Source organism: Microtus pennsylvanicus, chromosome 1, assembly GCF_037038515.1.
Source record: "Microtus pennsylvanicus isolate mMicPen1 chromosome 1, mMicPen1.hap1, whole genome shotgun sequence".
Taxonomy (NCBI): Eukaryota; Metazoa; Chordata; class Mammalia; order Rodentia; family Cricetidae; genus Microtus; species Microtus pennsylvanicus.
The window spans coordinates 128,537,874-128,557,507 of record NC_134579.1 but is presented as its reverse complement, the minus strand read 5'-3'; the positions used below and the strand labels follow the sequence as shown (position 1 = coordinate 128,557,507).

Sequence of the window (19,634 nt, the reverse complement as noted above, 5' to 3'; positions counted from 1 at the left end):
ATCTTAAAAAGAATTAGAAAGAGTTAAATTTTCTATTTGTAGACACGATTCTCTATGCATAAAACCCCATGACATCCATGACAAAGCTCTAAAAACAAATTAATGAGTTTAGCAAGGATACAGAATATAGGTTAAAATAGCCACCTGTATTGCTGTTTGCAATGAACAGCTAGGAACTGATTTTAAATACGCTCTATAACAACAAAAATAATATGCTTAAATATAAATCTATCAAGTTAGACACAACATTAGCATGCTGAAAATTACAAAGCACCAATGAAGGGAACAGTCACATTCAAGAACTGAAGGGCAGTACAGTATGGCTATCAGTTCTTCCCTAACTGTTTTTTTTAAAAATATTTATTTATTTATTATGTATACAATATTCTGTCTGTGTGTATGTCTGCAGGCCAGAAGAGGGCACCAGACCTCATTCCAGATGGTTGTGAGCCACCATGTGGTTGCCGGGAATTGAACTCAGGACCTTTGGAAGAGCAGGCAATGCTCTTAACCACTGAGCCATCTCTCCAGCCCCCCCTAACTGGTTTTAACAGATGCAATGCAATCCCTGTCAAACCCAAACAAAATATCAAGTCTATTCTGAAACCTATAGGAAAAGGGATAGGAAATACAAGGACCAAAACAAAACAACAAAGAAAATAGAACCAAGGTGAGAATTTATACGGTACCTGGGCCAGTGAGATGGCTCAGTGGGTCACAGTGTCTGTGACCAAGCCTGATGACCAAAACTGACCACCTAAACTCATCTTCGGGATTATGGTGGAAGAAAAGAACAAGTAACCCTCTGGTGTGCCTGAATACAAACAGAGAGAGAGAGTCCTGACACTAGAAAATCAAACATTCATATGTAATAAACTATCACCCACAAACATCTGTCACACCACACAGATCTTCACTGAAATGGATTATAGGCCTAAATGTCAAATTACTGAACTTCTAGGCAGAAACAGAGATCTCTATGACTTGAATTCTTAGAAATGATATCAGAAGTACAGTATGTTACTTCTCAGCCTTTTGGCTGAGAACAAGTACAAGCACTATTTAAAAAAATGTAAAACGTCATTAAAATTTTTAATCATTGCTCTGAAAGTGATAGTGAAGAAAAAAATGTACGGGGCATTGGTGGCGCACGCCTTTAATCCCAGCACTTGGGAGCCAGAAGCAGACAGATCTCTGAGTTCGAAGCCAGCCTGGTCTACAAGAGCAAGTTCCAGGACAGGCTTCAAAGTTACAGAAAAACCCTGTCTTGAAACAAAAAAAAAAAAAAGAAGGAAAGAAAAAGAAAAAAAATGCAACTAACACTGTTGTACCAAAAATTTGATATCTGTATCCTGCACAAAAAGAAAACTTATTCAACAACAAACCAATAACTAAATGAAAAAGAAAGGAGCAATATCTAACACTTCACCAAAAAGACCTCCAACAAACACAGAAAGGATACTCAAGATCATCAGGCTGAAAACTGTCTCATACCTGTCACTGCCTGGAGAAGGTCTATTCTCACACTATTACTGAGAACACAAAACCACACAGAAAAAAAAAGGTTTTGTCCTCGCCTATAAAACTGAGCATACACTCCAGAGAGGACCCAATAATCTGACTGAGTCTCACAGGTATTCATGTAGATGAAATGAACACCAATGTACACATAAAATGTTATCTGTAAACAATTACAGCAGTTTTGTTTGGGAATCCCTAAAACAGAAATCCTCATACCCATCAAAGACAAAAGGGTGAAACTGCTCTCTGAGGACACCACCAGGAGACAACAATCTAACTTGTAAGCATAGTGAGGCCAGAGAAACTTCTTAGTGCCTTAAAGGTTTGCAGAGAGCACAGGTGTCTGCTCACAACCATCTAACTCCAGCTTCAAAAGATCTGATGCCAGAGGCACCAGGCACAAGTGGCATATAGAAAATCAACCTAATAGAAATTTTTAAACATACCAGATTCTACATGCTGAGAATGGAGAATGCCTGCCAAGAAGTGAGATAGAGAGGAAGACAACCTGGGTATGCTTCCTTCCTCCTAGGAAAGAATGGGTTAAACCATCTCACTACAAACTTTGCAACCTTTGATTCAATAAAGTATGAAAGGTGCCACAGCCATGATGGAGAAAAATTAAGTTCTTTTCTCTAGTTTGGCCAAACTGTAAACAAATCTGCTTCCCTTTACCAAGTTCTACTTCCTAATTTCTTTTGGAATAGAGGGAACCTGTGAAGACAAGTTATGAACCAAGTATCAAGGAAGCAGTATCAGTATTCAGCAATCAGAAGAAAGATACTCCAAGAGCACTTGTCAGAGGACATCAAAGGTAAGAATATGTAAGGATGCATAAGGGACTGTTCAGCAGAAACAAAACTTTTTTTAGCAGTGTTGGGAAGTACACAACTCTACAGTTTTCAACATTCACACAACTACAGACCAAAGAAAAGTGAATGTTACTAAATGTTAAGTAAACCAACCAAAGAAGCACTTAAAGTGTCATGTAACTCACTGGTTAAGATGAATGTATGTAACAAGAAGTGAACAGCCAATAAATGAAGAAGGAATATAAGAAAGAGAAATCCCACTTAGGAGCTGATGTGGAAGAGGGAAAAGGGCCAGGATTTTTTTTTTAAAGATTTATTTTTTCTACAGAGAAACCCTGTCTCGAAAAATCAAAAAAAATTATTATGTATATTATGTATATAGTGTTTTGTCTGTATATATGCTTGCAGGCCAGAAGAGGGCACCAGTTCTCATTACAGATGGCTGTGAACCACCATGTGGGTGCTGGGAATTGAACTCAGATCCTCTGGAAGAGCATTCAGTGCTCTTAACCTCTCAGCCATCTCTCCAGCCCATTAAGACCTTATCTTTAAAAAAATAAAAAAATAATAAAAAAAAAACAGCAAGTCTTAGTGATTCACAACTATAATCCTACCAACACTTGGGAGAGAAAGGTAAGAAAACTGCTATAAATTTGAGGTCGGCCTGAGCTACAGCATAAGTTCCAAATAAGCCTGGGGTAGAGTGAAGCTCTGCCACAAAAAGAAAGATAAGAAGAAAAAGGCAAAAACAAACAAACTATTTAATTAAATCAAAAGGATTAAGGTGGACGGGATGAGGCACGCCTTTAATCCCAGTACTCAGGAAGCAGAGGCAGGAGAATCTCTGTGAGTTTGAGGCCAGCTTGGTCTATAAATCGAGTTCCAGGACAGTCAGGGCTGTCACACAAAGAAACCCTGTCTCAGAAAAAAAAGAAGAAAAGAAAAGAAGAAAAGGGAGAGACAGGGGGGGAATCCACTGTGGGTCTTTATAGTAGTAACCAATTCAGAGTGATTTATCATTAGAGAAATGTTTGAAATAATGGGTTAGAGGACATTTACAAAAATTATATCCTTATCATTTACAGAAGGGAAATTATATCCGTATCATTTACAGAAGGGAAATTCATGTCTATTGAACAGACCTGGTGAACACCACCTCAGATGCTTCAAGTTAACATCACCAGTCAGGACTAGGCAACACCATGGCCTGGTGACATGCTACATTAAGATGGGCACACTGTCACTTCTGTAGCATTCCTTCAACATCTACCTGACTTGAACATGATAGATAATAGGGTATGTCGAGCAATCCCATACAACAGAACATTCCACAAAATAACTGGTCTGTGTGCTTCAAAACATCATCATCACAAAAGACCAAGAAACCAGTCTAGATTAAAGAAAGCTTGAGAGGCATAACAAGTAAGGAATATGGATCTCCTGGATGAGGTCCAGGGCTAGGAGAAAAACTACAAAGGATCTCTGGAGGACCAGAGATGGAATCTGAATTCCAACTTCCAGTCATAGGCATTTCCTGACTTGGAGGACCTGCTCTTTTCTACGAGCTGAACCATTTAGGGATAAGGGTCATAATTCCATATGGTACTGCATAATCGCAAGAATGAAATGCAAACAGCAGTGAATCATAAAAGGTACAAGGGCTTCCTGTATGACTATATATAATATATATGACTATAGCAAATTTCATGTTTAAAATTATGTTAAAATTAAAAACAAAACAAAAATATCACCAAGGAAAAAAACTGCTTTCAGAAGCCAGCACACTCTCTCCAAAGCACCTAGAATTTAGCTTATGTGTGAATCCCAGGGTCACGAATGCATTCTGTTCTCCTCTACTAAGAAATCTCAGTTCTGATACTCTATAGGTGATTCGCACCAACATTTCTTCCAGGTAAGGAAAATACCTACTATGTCTTTTCCACTTTCTGTTTTGCACTATTTTTCAAAATACAGGTAAAAGACACAAGAAAGAACAAACATTAAACACAGCACACAAGGAACCCTAAGCATACAGTAACAGGACTTTGAATATTAGAGGACATGCACACTACAAGCGACCACCACATTGCAGGTTACAGAAAACAATGCAGTAAGGTCCGTGTTGTCAATTCATTCATGCAACAGAATTTCAGAACTGTATATGCAGAAAGACTTTTACTGTTCAAAATAAGAAACGGGCTCTGGAAAAAAAATGCCAAAGAGCAAATAGTAAATTGAAGGTTAAAATATCTGGATGAAAGAAACGTTTGGGATGAGACTACAATTTAGAACCATCAAAGAGTACCTGAAACAGTTGCTGCTGGGATGAAAAAGCAGCAGAAACATTTGGCGGAAGCTGGGTTGCTATAGCAACAGGAGTCCCAGTCTGCCCATCCTTGCCTGTCACAACCTTTACCTGAGAGAAATATTTTGAGAAAAAAAGGTAACATAATTTTTAAGACTGCTCAAAATTATTAGAATTTCATTGCTGACAGCTCACTAATTTTGGTGCTTAAAAACAGAGTGTTTTTTGCATCGAATCCAATAAAGGAACACTGAGCTAACTGACAGGTTCATAGCATAACAATCTAACAGCTGCCAATCTTCAGAATTCCAGTCTAGATCACAGGCAACATTTTAAATTCTGCAACTTCCAACTGTAAAATGAGAATGGCAGACACTCGGGTATCAGTGTCCCACAGCTGGTTTCTTGAAAGATCTGCACAGCTATAATGTTCTGTAGCCTACCACATTGATCACACAGCGAAATTGTCTTTAGCAGAAGCTGTGGGAGGTTGTGTTTCTTCAAAAGTACAGATAAGGAGGCACAGCTCACAGACAACATTGGTAACAGACACAAAGAAAACTCAGTTTCATTGTTCCATGGCACTAGTGGTGGTCTCCAAAATCATTGAGACCTTCTAAATAACAAAAATGGTTCAACCTACGTTCAGTGTTGAAGAAGACACAGATGGCAAAGCCACACAAAAACATCCACAGATGTAGTGAGGACTCTGGAGCAAAGGCAAACTTTTGCTCACCAAAAGCAGGTTTCATTGCCAAAGGGCTGACAGCATTTTAAATTATTTTAGCTCTATCATAAAACAAAATAAGTTCCACCGACATAATAAACACTACACAAGACAAAGGCACAAAAGACAGTGCATCACAGTACAGGCCACTAAGACCCCAGCATACCTCAGAGAACTGCGGAACTGCTGTGCTGTTAGGGGGGATTTACTGTGCAGCATTCTAGAAACCCAAAAACAAACTGTCTATAAAAGCTTCTGTCTCAAGTATCACTCCATAGATGATTTCAAAGTGTGAGCTTAAAATAAGATCTCACATCTAACACTACATCTAAAACCTAAAATATAAAATTTCTTATAGTTGTTTGATATTATCTATACTTAAATTGTGAACAACCCACACAAAATACACCTAGTGACTTACTTGTTTAAAAACCTTGTTTTTATGGACAGACCTACATAAACATATAGTGAAACCAGGAAGACAGGGGAGAAGAATTAAGCCTCACTGAACCAGGAGAACCTTTCCTGTGGGTTGCCAGAGGACTGCCAACAGTATCATGTTGGCCAAGGACCACATACACAGAAGTGAGAAGCCTAGATAGCACTAGCTGAGCTCTCTGCCCAGGATGGGTTCTGGTTCTCAGTGACAACACCTGACTCTGAGAAGGCATCAGTCACAAACAGTCCATCTTCCCCACAGACAGCTAACTCTTCCTCTACATGAAGGAAGAAGAAAAGCACACACTTTATTCCTCTTCAGATCCTATGCCACTCAAACCTATATTACCCCGTTACTCACACATCTTCAGTCTACTGTTGCACACCATCTATTTTGCTTTATATATAGCCTTTCAAGACTACTCAACTGTTGTCTTACCTCATCATTGATAACTTCAGATTTCTCTTCCTCTTCCTCCTCTTCCTCTTCCTCTTCAATATCCAAATCATTCTGCCTAAGATATGCTTGTAAAGGGGCATAATGTTTCTTTTTAAAAGCCAAGAAATCCATCATGTTGCCCTGAAGATGTTGCAAGAAGAACAGTTCAATTAAGTACTCCTTGAAGATCTCCTTAAGTGCCTCCATCTCCTTGTAGTGGTAGTCCAGGCACTGCTTTCTCATTTGTGCCATCTCCTGGGAGGCTGGAGGGATCTCCTCCAACTTCTTGGGAGCCTTCTTCATTCCTGAGCTTCCCATAGACGTGAGAGGCACACTGGAAAGGCCTGGAGGCATGGTGGTTCTGGATGGGCTGGTTGGCGGCGGTGGGGATGTCATCCCAAATGCTGAAGGCCCCCCAACACTAGGGAGCAGCACACCTGGTGTCCTTTCAAACCCCAGAGATCTGTTCAGTGGCTGCCCCTGAAGCACCTGCTGCTGTTGCTGTATCAACTGGCCCTGAATAATGCTGCTGATCTGGGGTGGCAGGCTGGCCGTGGTGATGTGGTTCGGGCTGGACAAAGGTTGCAACCCAGTGCCTCCTGCAGCTGCAGGGCTCTGAGGCCCCAGATGGTGAATGGTGCCTCCTGACTGTGCATGAGGTTGTGAGAGTCTCCGTTCTCGGACAGTGATGGGAGCTCCTGAATGCTGGAGTTGAACCTGGGCTCCCTGGGTCATCTGGGTCAAGCCTGGTGCCTCCTGAAATACAAAGTGACCACCACTTGAGGGGCTCAAGCTGATCTGCCTCACAAGCACACTGGCATCCACAAAGCCTCCAGTGGGGCTGCTGTTGCAAATGCCCAGTCCAGGGCCTGGGGCACCTGCACGAACATTCTGCAGGGCTTGCCCTGGCCCAGGGCTAGGCTGTGTGGGGCTCTGAGTCTGGACCTGCTGTGACAGGGGAGAAGTAACTTGAATGTATGATGGAGACCCATGCTCAAAGCGCCTCTGCTGTGCACCAAACTGAAAACCTGGCGAGGTGGGGTTGGGCAGTGGCAGAGGGGCCAGTGTAATCTGCTGGTTCCCTCCTACAACAGAGCCAACATTCTGTAGTGTGATGTTCACATTTTGCCCAGCCACAGGACTTCTGCTCATAAGCTGCTGAATCTGGTACCCAGGGGATTGGGGCGCAGATGGGCTGGCTGATGGAGCGAAAGGCGCTGCAGGCGATGGGGATAAGTTAGGATGGGCTGGCTGCTCCTCTTCACTCCCAGTGAAGGACCTAGACCTCTGTAGCTGATGCTGGACATTCTGAGAACCACTGCCATGGTGCATTATCACCTCCCTTTTCTATCCAATGTAATATTCCCCTGGAAAAAATAAAAATTAAAATCAAGACATTGGAAGGCAAATACAACATTTGATTACCACTTAATACAATTGCCACTCAGCAGCACTGAAATGATACTTGAACATATGTTACCATGGGTCTGATTCAAACTAGAGCTCTTTTCATTACTTTATATAAAAGAACAGGTGGCCACTTACAACTTATAACTCCCTTCCCCTTTTCTCCACCCAAGATTCCAAAGGAAAGATGGTCAGGGAGGGAGGGTGCCCTAGCCCCTGCCTCATATAGAAGTAAAAAGCCAAGAAGTTGGTAAGTCACTTAAGAAAGAACTATGAAATAAGAACTATGGTACTACACAGCACATTCAGCCCAAAGGGACAGTGGCTACTTTGTAAATGACCCTGTGAGCTCTGCCACAGTGATGTGGGAAGCTCTTCTCCATGCTGTGAATATGTTTTATTACCACTGGTTAATAAAGAAGCTGATTTCGCCAATAGCCAGGCAGAATAGAGCCAGGTGGGAAATCTAAGCAGAGATAAAGGGAAAAAGAAGGTTGAATCAGGCGAAAAGCTAGCAGTCACTGGGGAAACAAACTGTGAGGTAACAAACCATGAGCCTCGTAGAAAAATATAAAATAAAAGAAATGGGTTAATTTAGGTTAATTTTAAGTTATAAAAGCTAGTTAGAGCCGGGCGATGGTGGCGCACACCTTTAATCCCAGCACTTGGGAGGTAAAGGCAGAAGGATCTCTGTGAGTTCAAGGCCAGCCTGGTTTACAAGAGCTAGCTCCAAAGCTACAGAGAAACCCTGTCTTGAAAAACCAAAAGAAAAGAGAGAGAGAGAGAGAGAGAGAGAGAGAGAGAGAGAGAGAGAGAATTAGTTAGTAATAAGCCTAAGCTAAGAGACCAAACAGTTTGTAATTAATATTAAGCCTCAGAATGGTTATTTGAGAAATGGAAGGTAGAAGAGAAACCTCTAGTTACACCACAGTACCAAAGAACCTTTCTCCTCTGTAAGTGGCTCAAAGTGGCTCTTGGGATTCACTAGTTTAGCCAGGGCTTATATGCTAAATAGCTACATCTGCCTCCCAAGAACAGACCAGAGTAGTTATACTGTTGATCCAAAGAAGCAAGCTGAGGGCAAAGAATATGTTTCCATTAAGAAACCACGAGTCCCTTCAAGCTCAAGTCAACACTGTCATCACCTTGGTGAGGAAAGCACAATGGGTGATGACTATACATGCCTTCAGTGAGTGGCAGTCTCCCAGTCAACTATGTATGGCAACCATGTACATACAGTGTAACCAAAAAAAAAAAAAAGGCTAAGCAGAGAAGGCTACAGTGATAAGAAAGAAAGCTTCAGAAGAAACGAGAAGACAAAGCAGGAAAGCACAGTCTAGGTATCAGACATCAGAGCTGCCTATTCTCCACCATGGTGGACTGCAAACAACTTCTGGAGGCATCACAATCCCTGACTTCAAACTCTACTACAGAGCTGCAGTACTGAAAACAGCCTGCTATTGGCATAAGAACAGACAGGAGAACCAATGGAACCGAATAGAAGTCCCGGATATGGGGCTGGAGAGATGGCTCAGTAGTTAAGAACTTCTCTTCCAAAGGTCCTGAGTTCAATTCCCAGCAACCACATGGTGGCTCACAACCATCTGTAATAAGATCTGGCGCCATCCTCTGGCATGTGGGCATACAAGGAGGCAGAATGTTAAATTTCTTTAAAAAAAAAAAAAGAAGAAGAAGAAGAAGACCTGGATATCAATCCACACATCTTCAAAGACCTGTTCTTTGATAAAGAAGCAAAAAATATCAAATGGAAAAAAGAAAGATATTTAACCCTGTCTCAAAAAACCAAAAAAAAAAAGAGAGAGAGAGATTTAACAAGTGGTGCTGGCATAACTGAATATCAACATGTAGAAGAATGAAAATATACCCATATCTATCACCATGCACAGAACTCAAGTCCAAATGGATTAAAGACCTCGATATAAAGCCAGCCACACTGAACCTTATAGAAGAGAAAGTGGGAAGTACACTTGAATGCATTGGCACAGGGAATCACTTCCTAAATATAACCCCAGCAGCAAAGACACTGAGAGAAACAATCAATAAATGGGACTTCCTGAAACTGAAAAGCTTCTGTAAAGCAAAGGACACGGTCTACAAGACAAAACGACAGCCTACAGAATGGGAAAAGATCTTCACTAACCCCACATCAGAGAGAGGTCTGATCTCCAAAATATACAAAGAACTCAAGAAATTGGACACCAAAAGATCACATAATTCAATATAAAAATGGAGTACAGACCTAAACAGAGAACTCTCAACAGAGGAATCTAAAATGGCTGAAAGACACTTAAGGAAATGTTCAACATCCTTAGTCATCAGAGAAATGCAAATCAAAACAACTCTAAGATTCCATCTTACACCTGTAAGAATGGCCAAGATCAAAAACACTGATGACAACTTATGCTGGAGAGGTTGTGGGGAAAGGGAAACACTTCTGCATTGCTGGTGGGAATGCAAGCTGGTACAACCCCTTTCGATGTCAGTGTGGTGATTTCCCAGAAAATTAGGAAACAACCTTCCTCAAGACCCATTGATACCACTTTTGGGTATATATCCAAAGGATGCTCAATCGTGCCACAAGGACATGTGCTCAACTATGTTCATAGCAGCATTGTTTGTCATATCCAGAACCTGGAAACAACCTAAATGCCCCTCGACCGAAGAATGGATTAGAAAAATGTGGTACATTTACACAATGGAGTAGTACACAGCAGAAAAAAATAACGACAGCTTGAATTTTGCAGGAAAATGGTTGGAGCTATAAAACATTATTTTGTGTGAGGTAACCCAGACACAGAAATATGATTATCACATGTACTCACTCATAGGTAGTTTTTAAACATAAAGCAAAGAAAGCCAGTCTACAAACCACAATCCCAGAGAACTTAGACAACAATGAGGACACTAAGAGAGACTTACATAGATCTAATCTACCTGGGAAGTAGAAAGTAGAAAAAGACAAGATATCCTGAGTAAATTGGGAGCATGGGGACCTTGGGGGAGGATTTGGGGGTAGAGGCAGGGAGGGGAGCAGAGAAAAATGTAGAGCTCAATAAATATCAAATGTAAAAAATATAAAAAAATAGCCGGGCAGTGGTGGCGCACGCCTTTAATCCCAGCACTCAGGAGGCAGAGGCAGGCGGATCTCTGTGAGTTCGAGACCAGCCTGGTCTACAAGAGCTAGTGCCAGGACAGGCTCCAAAGCTACAGAGAAACCCTGTCTCGAAAAACTAAAATAAAATAAAATAAAATAAAAAATGTATAAAAAAAAAACACTTGATTCTGGTTGTTCTTTCAGAGGACCCAGGTTTAATTCCCAGCATCCACATGGCAGCTCACAACTGTCCCGACATCCCTGGCAAAACATCAATGCACATCAAATAAAAAGAAGGAAAGAAAAAGAACAAAACAAAATCTCAGAATGTCAAAATAACAAAACAAAGGAGCAGAAAGAAGTTCCTCCACGTACAGGAATCCATAATCTGGATGTGGGGACCATGCCCATGATCCCAGCTATCAGGAGGCCTGAGCAAAGTGGCTGTGAATGCAAGGCAGCTCCAAAGAGAGTGCCCCAGCTTCAGAAACAAAGTAAAACAAGTCACAAAACCAGCAGAAAGAGACAGAGATAAAAAGTTATAAAGACACCTTCTTACTTAGCTTCTTTAGGTTCACCTATTGTAGACTCTGTGACCCCTATTTATGGCTAGAAACCAATTATGAGTGAGTACATCCCATGTTCATCTTTTTTGGGCTGATGAGACGCCAAGGACAATGGCACGGGGTTTCGATCCTACTTAATGTGCTGGCTTGGTGGGAGCCTAGCCAGTTTGGATGTTCACCTTCCTAGATATGGACGGAGGGGGGAGGACCTAGGACTTACCACAGGGCAGGGAACCCTGACTGCTCTTTGGACTGGAGAGGGAGGGGGAGAGGAGTGGGGGGAAGGGGAGAGGGGTGGGAGGAGGGGGAGAAGAGTGGAAGGAGGGGGAGAAGAGTGGGAGGAGGGGGAGGGAAATGGGAGGCTGGGAGGAGGTGGAAATTTGTTTTTTTTTTATTCTCCTTTTATCAATAAAAAAAGTTATAAAGACACATTGAGAAAACCCAAACTCATCAAAATGCACGTATCAAATAATTAAACATTTTTACCAGCTAGAGTTCTACACTAAATGTAGAAAACATAAAATAGAAATCCAGAAAATGTATTCCTGAAGGAAATTCAATTTTGTAATTCCCAAAAACAATAAAGTTGTAACTGAGCAGTAGCAGGATTTGAGAGGATTTCGGGTTAGGGAGATAGTTTAGTAGGTAAAGTACTTACTGCACAAACAAGAGGACCTGAGTTTCAAGTCCCAAGACCCATGTAAAAGAAGGACACGGTAGAGCTTGTCTGTAATCCCCAGGCTCCTACACTGAAATGGGAAACAGAGACAGGAAAATGTCCAGGTCCCAGGCCACCTAGCCTGGTATACATAGGTTTGAAAACACCCTATTTCAAACAAGTAGAAGGCAAAACCAACACTAGACCACCTCTGACCACCACATGAGCATCCACACATATATACAAGAGAGCGCACACTCAGTGAGAAAACTCAGTGAGAGTCAGAACCCAGATGCAGATCAAGTCCCAGAAGCAGAGCAGTGGCATCTAGACTAAAACGGCCTTGTATCACCCAATCACTGAGATCCAGCCACACAAAACGTACTCTACTCTCTCCCAACAAAGTACCCTTACATTTCAAAACTCTCTTTCACACAAATGTAGATACCTTCACTGAGAACCCCAATGTTCAAGAACCCTTTCCATTCCCAAATAAGTCATTTGACAGACACCAAAAACTAATTAGCTCTACCTACAGGTATTATAAAACAACATTCAATGTTTAAGCATAAGAGTTAGGGATAGGGCTGGAGAGATGGCTCAGCGGTTAAGAGCGTTGCCTGCTCTTCCAAAGGTCCTGAGTTCAAATCCCAGCAACCACATGGTGGCTCACAACCATCTGTAATGAGGTCTGGTGCCCTCTTCTGGCCTGCATAGAATATTGCATTAAAAATACATAAATAAATGAATAAATACATAAATATTAAAAAAAACAGTTAGGGATATTACTTAATGATTTGAGTGTTTGCTTAGCATGAGTAGGACCCTCAGATTGATCCTCAGTACCTACACATTCAGAAAAACTGTTTAATCTTTTATATTATTAAAAATGATGCTTGCCAGGCGGTGGTGGTGCACACCTTTAATCCCAGCATTCAGGAGGCAGAGGCAGGCGGATCTCTGAGTTCGAGGCCAACCTGGTCTGATGGAGGAAGGTCATTGGTTAAAATAAAAGAAGCTGCTTGGCTCTCATTGGTTAGGAGATAGGTGGGAGGAGTAAACAGAACAGAATGCCGGGAGGAAGAGGAAGTGAGGTCAGACTCGACAGCTCTCCTCTCCAGAGGAGACGCCTTCAGAGAGACACCATGCTGCCCGCTCCAGGGAAGATGCACGCTATGAAGCTCCGACCCAGGATGGACATAGGCTAGAATCTTCCCGGTAAGCGCACCTAGGGGCGCTACACAGATGATTAGAAATGGGCTAAATTAATATGTGAGAATTAGCCTAGAAGAGGCTAGATAGAAATGGGCCAAAGCAGTGTTTAAATGAATACAGTTTGTGTGTAATTATTTCGGGTAAACCTAGCTGGGCAGGCGGCTGGGGTATTGGGGACGCAGCCCCTCTGCCGCCCTTATTACTACAAATGACGCCCAGACGTGTGGCTAACTGAGTCCACAGAAAGCCTGAGAAAGCTTGGAAAAGAATAGAGTAAAGCATGTTTCTTATGGCAATTTCTTGGGTCCACTCTGCTTGCTAGAGGCAAGTAAGCGCTCTCATCTAAGAGAAGCTTCCTGACTCAGCTTTAGCTGCAAAACCCTGCAGCTCATTAAGAGGTCCTGCCACGAAACACTTAAACGGTGTTGATGAAAAGCTGAAGGCATGCTTTTCGGTTTTCAGCCGTAGCAGGAAAAAAGCTGCACATTTAAAAATGCCGGCTTTCTGGGCCATCCTGCCAGGGCAAACTCTGACTGTTTGAGGCAGGAGGGCCGGCTACCGAGAGAGGATTTGAGTGTTGTCTGTTGTAGCTCACTGGCTGGCAGGGACCTTGCAGCCAGTACCTCAGCCATGAGGCTGGAAAGCTAAGGAATGGGCTACATCTAGCCTGCAAAGCCACGCCTTTAGTCCTACTGAGATTGCTTGGTAAATTAAAGACTCATGTGGTCAGAAAAAGAGAGATATACAGTAAAGAGAGATTCAAAGACAGAGAAAATTTTTAAATGATTTAAAGTGTGTTAAAAATATATGCAGACTAAAAGTTAAAATTCTTAAAGTAAACCTCTGTGACTTCAAGGTGTGGTAGCACACGCCTTTAATCCCAGTGCCTAGAAGGCAGAGACAACAGATCTCTGTGAGTTCAAGGTGTAGTAGCAAACACCTTTCATCCCAATGCCTGGGAGGCAGAGACAGGCGGATCTCTGAGAGTTCAAAGAGAGCCTGGGCTACAGGGTTATTCCAGGTCAAAGATATATGCTCAAAAAGCAAAAAGTTAACTTAGGAATGTCACAGCTTAGATTCTTAAGCGCCTAGTGATTTAAAGGTGCAAATCAAAAGTGCTCCTGGATAGTAAAAAATTGCAGATTCACAATAGGACAGATTCAGACCACTAAATGAGTCACACTGTTGGATGAATGTACGTAGGCTTGGGAGAGAGAAGAAAAAGAATATAGAAAATAAAGTTAATGTTAAAAAAAAAAGGTAAAGTCTTTAAAAAGACAGAATAAAGTAAAGTGATAGAGTAAAAATAAGCTACGTAAAAATGGAAAATCCACAGAGAGTCTGGATTATGTACATTGTGTTTTCTTTAAAATTTTTGACTGTAAAGGAGCTAAGTACAGACAGACATTTCATTATATGGGCTGCCAAGCTAAACCAGAATGGATATAAGGGTATTACGATTTCGAAATTTGGATCTAAGGACATGATGCTTTGGAAAGGAGTTTCTTATTTTGTTTTCACAGAGGATGAGACCCTGTTCATTTCTTCTATTCCGATTTGGTATGATGGACCACGTCCTCCTGAAGGGTTGCTGTGAACATCTTCAGAAAATTGCTTTGCTCAACTGCCAACTGAGATGACCCTGGCACACAGGTTATACCATGAAAGACCTAATTAACGACGCCCCCATTCAGCAGGAAGCAGTTTGGAGAGAAAAAACTGCGCCCATGTTCCCAAATATGGTTTATAAATGTTCTTTTACATTTAAAGGGGGATATGATATAGACATGAATAATTTGCATTAGTATATATTTTGCTTTATTGATAGAGATTTCGGTCAATTTTGTTATATGTATAAATGTTTCTGATGTAACTTTTACTTGATAACTGTTTTGTTATATGTAATTTTGCTATGTTAAAGTTAAAGCCTTTTTTTGTTTAAACCGAAAAAGGGGAAATGATGGAGGAAGGTCATTGGTTAAAATAAAAGAAGCTGCTTGGCTCTCATTGGTTAGGAGATAGGTGGGAGGAGTAAACAGAACAGAATGCCGGGAGGAAGAGGAAGTGAGGTCAGACTCGACAGCTCTCCTCTCCAGAGGAGACGCCTTCAGAGAGACACCATGCTGCCCGCTCCAGGGAAGATGCACGCTATGAAGCTCCGACCCAGGATGGACATAGGCTAGAATCTTCCCGGTAAGCGCACCTAGGGGCGCTACACAGATGATTAGAAATGGGCTAAATTAATATGTGAGAATTAGCCTAGAAGAGGCTAGATAGAAATGGGCCAAAGCAGTGTTTAAATGAATACAGTTTGTGTGTAATTATTTCGGGTAAACCTAGCCGGGCAGGCGGCTGGGGTATTGGGGATGCAGCCCCTCTGCCGCCCTTATTGCTACACTGGTCTACAAGAGCTAGTGCCAGGACAGGCTCCAAAGCTACAGAGAAACCCTGTCTCGAAAAACTAAAAAATTAAAAATAAAAATAATGCTTTCAGTCAAGTATGGTGGCACAAGCCTACAATAGAAACATTAAGAAGACAGAAGCAGAAGAATCACGAGTTCAAGCCCAGACAGGTCTACATATTATTCAAGGACAGCCATTGCTAATGAACTGGGAAAAAAAAGACAATATTTTCACTTGTTTTCTTTTTAACAATCTCAAGAAACTCATGGACAGGAGCTGGACAGATGGCTCAGCAGTTAAGAGCACTGGCAGCTCTTCCAGAGGACCTAGGTTCAATTCCCATCACCACCATGGTGACTTACAATCCTCTGTAACTCCAGGTCCAAGGTAAGTGATTCCCTCTTCTAGCCTCTGTGGATACCAGGCAATCAAGAGGTACAGAGATATACATGTAAGCAAAACACCTATACACATAAAATAAAAAGGGTCAAAGAAAGTCAGGCAGTGGTGGTGCACACCTTTAATCCCAGCACTCCAGGAGGCACAGGCAGGCAGATCTCTATGAGTGCAAGGCCAGCCTAGTCTACACAGCAAGTTCCAGGACAGGATCTAAAGCTACACAGAGAAACCCTGTCTGGGGAGAGGAGCTGAAGAGACGGCTCAGGGATCAAGAGTACATGATGCTCTTCCAGAGGATCAGAGTTTGAATTCCAGCACCAACATTGGGTAGCTCACATGCACCAAAAAATCAGATACTCTCTTGTCTCTGCATACACATGAACACACACAAATAAAAAAAAAAGAAAGAAAGAAAGAAAGAGAAAGAAAAAAAAGGTCCATGGACAACCAGATCAAAGACTTCAGAAACAGCGGTACCTAATCAGTGGGGAGGAGATGCCCAAAAGCCCAAGAAAAGGTGCTACAGAGAAAAAGAAGCAAATGGTGACAGGAAGCACACAAAAATTCTCTCCCACCCTGGAATACAAGGTAGCTAAGAACTTGAAAGGTCAACTGGAGGGAGCACTCAGACAAGGAAAGGTTACTAGGTAGATAAGAATAAGGCAGCCAGAAAACAACAAACACAGAGGTCACAACATCAACAAATACCTCACTGGGACAACAGTACAAAGCAATATTATGAGGCAGCTATTGTACAATTGAACGATCATGGTACCTCCACAGTTTAAGACACAAAGCTTTACATAATCAATCCCAACCATTTTTTAAAGTTAGAAGAACAGAACAAGGGACAATAAAGACACTTTGGGTATTAAACTGTCTGAGTTATAAACATGGGGGGAGTACACCTTTAATCCATTACAAGTCAGATAGCAAAGGCAGGCAGATCTCTAAGATAGAAGCCCACCTGTTCCAGGCCACCCAGAACTACTCAATGAGACCATGCCTTTAAAAAATAAAAAATGAAGGGGGGGGACCGAACTGGGCACTGCGGCAGGCACCTACACTCCCAGCTACTCAAGAGACTGAGGTAGGAGCCGGGCGGTCCTGGCGCAAGCCTTTAATTCTTGAAAAGAGACAGGCGGATCTCTGTAAGTTCGAGGCCAGCATGGTCTACAGAGCGAGTTCCAGGACAGTCAATGCTACACAGAGAAATCATGTCTCGAAAAACCAGAGAGGGAGACTGAGGTAGGAAGATAACCTGAGCCCAGGGTCGGTCAGAGGCCCGCCTGGGACACAAAAGTAAGGTTCACCTCGAAAAAAAAAAGTAAGTATAACAGCCGGGTATGATGGCTCACACCTGTATCGCCAGTACTGTGGCAGTCAGCTGGACTTCTAAGAATAACAGGCCAGATAGGGCTACTTAGCGAGTTCCATACAGACTAACTCGGACTTCCATGAGACTTTTTCTCAGAAAATCTAAATATGTAAACAGAAAATTTAAAGTTTCCAGAACATTCATAGTGTACAAATGCCACAAACAAAAAATGTACAAGAACCACGGATCTTTGTGAGCTCAAGGACAGCCTGGTCTAAATAGCACGTATAAAGGCCAGCCAGAGCTACGCGGTAATACTGTCACGCGTAAAATCCAGAATTCACAGAACGCAAACATCCTGCCAGGGATGAGCGCAACCCCCAAAAGTCGTGGTGCTCCCAAATACTAGATCTGGGGACAGACCTGCGGAGACAGAGGCCCGGAGGCTGATGGTGTACCTCGGGGACCCGGCCCGGCAATCTCCCCGGTCCCTGGCGCTCTTTCCGCTCTACCTTAGGTCCCAGCTCTGCGCCTTGAAAGCCGAGCACCGCAGACCAACGGTGCCGCGAGCGTTAAGAGCCCCGCCTTCCCGACCGCTCCGCACAGGCCGCGCGCCTGCCAAGAACCCGGCTCGCGGGGGTGCAGACGAGGAAAAGGCCTTCCAGAGGTCGGACGAGCGCCAAGCCCGACCACCGGTACCTCTCCGCGCCGCTCGGCCCCGCCCGCCCACGACAAAGCACCGCCGCGGCCTGGGCCTGACAAGCGCTCGCAGCAGCACCGCTGAAGGCGACCGCCCGGCACGCCACCTCCGCCAGCTGCCTACAGCCCTGCCTCTCACCCCGCTGTCGCCGTTCAGGTCACCCTACACCTCGAGCTCCGCTCCGCCGCGTCCGGACAGCCCGCAGGCTCGAGCGCGCCGCAGCCGCTCGGCGTATCCGGGTCCACCGGCGCAGGAAGCAGCGGCGCCGGGGCTACGGCAAGCGGAGAGGGACTAGCAGCACCTGTCCTGCAACGCCCGTCACAGCCGTGCGAGGTCGCCTGAAGTTAAAACGCTCCAGTTGGCGGAGGCAAGGGGCGGGGCTATATCCAGGCTGCGCGTTGGACCGGTCTGGGGCGGAATCCAGAGAGCTGAGGACTCCCCCAGAGTCGCCTCTGGTGGCCTCAGCCACGCGACTTGGGACCGCTTGGTCCTTACGAGGAGGAGTGTGCGCGCAAGCAGGTGCCTGCGGGCCGGGGCGTGGCCTGATGTCTTCCTCCCTCTTCCCCTCCCTTCCCCACCCCCCAGTTACGCGGCCTGGTTAGGAAAAGTTCGGCGGATGTAATCGAGTCCTCTGGGTCGTAGCCACGTCTTTCTGGGGACCAGGGGACTAGCCCGAAGGCCTAAAAGACGAGTATCGCTGTAGTTCATAGAAAGAAAGCTGAAATGAGGTGAGCAGAAGTGTGGAAATTAGAAACATTAGAAAGCAGAGAAATGATAACTGCGACCAAGCTGAGGTAGAATTGCTGTGCAAGTTTGGGACCGACCTGGACCAGCAAAGTGAGACTTTGCGGGGGGGGGGGGGGGGGGGGGGGGGGGATCCTTTAAGCAGGGTTTCTCCTGGGTAACAACCCTGGCTGTTCTGGAGCTCACTTTGTAGACCAGGCTGGCCTCGGACTCGCAGAGATCCGCCTGCCTCTGCCTCCCTAGTGGAGTAACATTATTTTTAAAAGGCAGCATTTTTAAAAATATTTACTTATTTATTTATTATGTATACAATATTCTGTCTGCGTGTATGCCTGCAGGCCAGAAGAGGGCACCAGACCTCATTACAGATGGTTGTGAGCCACCATGCAGTTGCTGGGAATTGAACTCAGGACCTTTGGAAGAGCAGGCTATGCTCTTAACCTCTGAGCCATCTCTCCAGCCCCCCAAACCTTTGTTTTTTGAGACCAGTCAACCGAAGGGTTCTGATTTGTGAGTTTACCCCTTAATAAATGACTATTTCTCAATTCTGAGCTAGTGTGGGATTTCTTTTTAGCATCCAACCGCCATAACAGGTCTAAGGGCTGAATCTGCAAAAAATGTAAGGATGTTCTGGAAGGATTCCACTGGGCTAAAGGGGGCACTCCAAGTCTCATGCTGAGGTAGTGGCAGTCAGTGTGCAGTGAGGAGGGATACGCTCCAAACCCAAGCTCTGAACAGCCAGGTGGAAGTTAGGCTTCCAAATCTGTGTTAGAGTCTCAGGGACAGAATGGATAAGAGTGTCCTGAGGTCAGAACATGGAAGACCCCAAGCTCCATTTCACAGCTCCACAGCTCCACAGCTCCACTG

At 43.7% G+C, this 19,634-nt stretch overlaps 1 protein-coding gene across 22 annotated transcripts in view; it reads right to left on the bottom strand.

Annotated features, from left to right (window-relative positions):
- Ep400 (E1A binding protein p400) overlaps window positions 1–18,319 on the bottom strand; it is a 106,658-nt gene extending 88,339 nt beyond the window's left edge. For 13 of the 22 annotated variants that reach the window (XR_012911648.1, XM_075983894.1, XM_075983899.1 and 10 more), the window contains exons 1-3: window positions 18,162–18,287; window positions 6,243–7,609; window positions 4,639–4,749 (exon numbers count right to left, since the gene is read on the bottom strand). Coding sequence is in view for 21 of the 22 variants with exons in the window: in XM_075983894.1 (XP_075840009.1) it covers window positions 4,639–4,749; window positions 6,243–7,574 (1,443 nt within the window). In the remaining variant the exon portion in view is untranslated. Of the gene's footprint in view, window positions 1–4,638; window positions 4,750–6,242; window positions 7,610–18,161 lie in introns of all 22 variants that reach the window. The other 9 variants (XM_075983945.1, XM_075983954.1, XM_075983999.1 and 6 more) reach the window with 2 other exon arrangements.
- Between the last annotated feature and the right edge of the window lie 1,315 nt (window positions 18,320–19,634).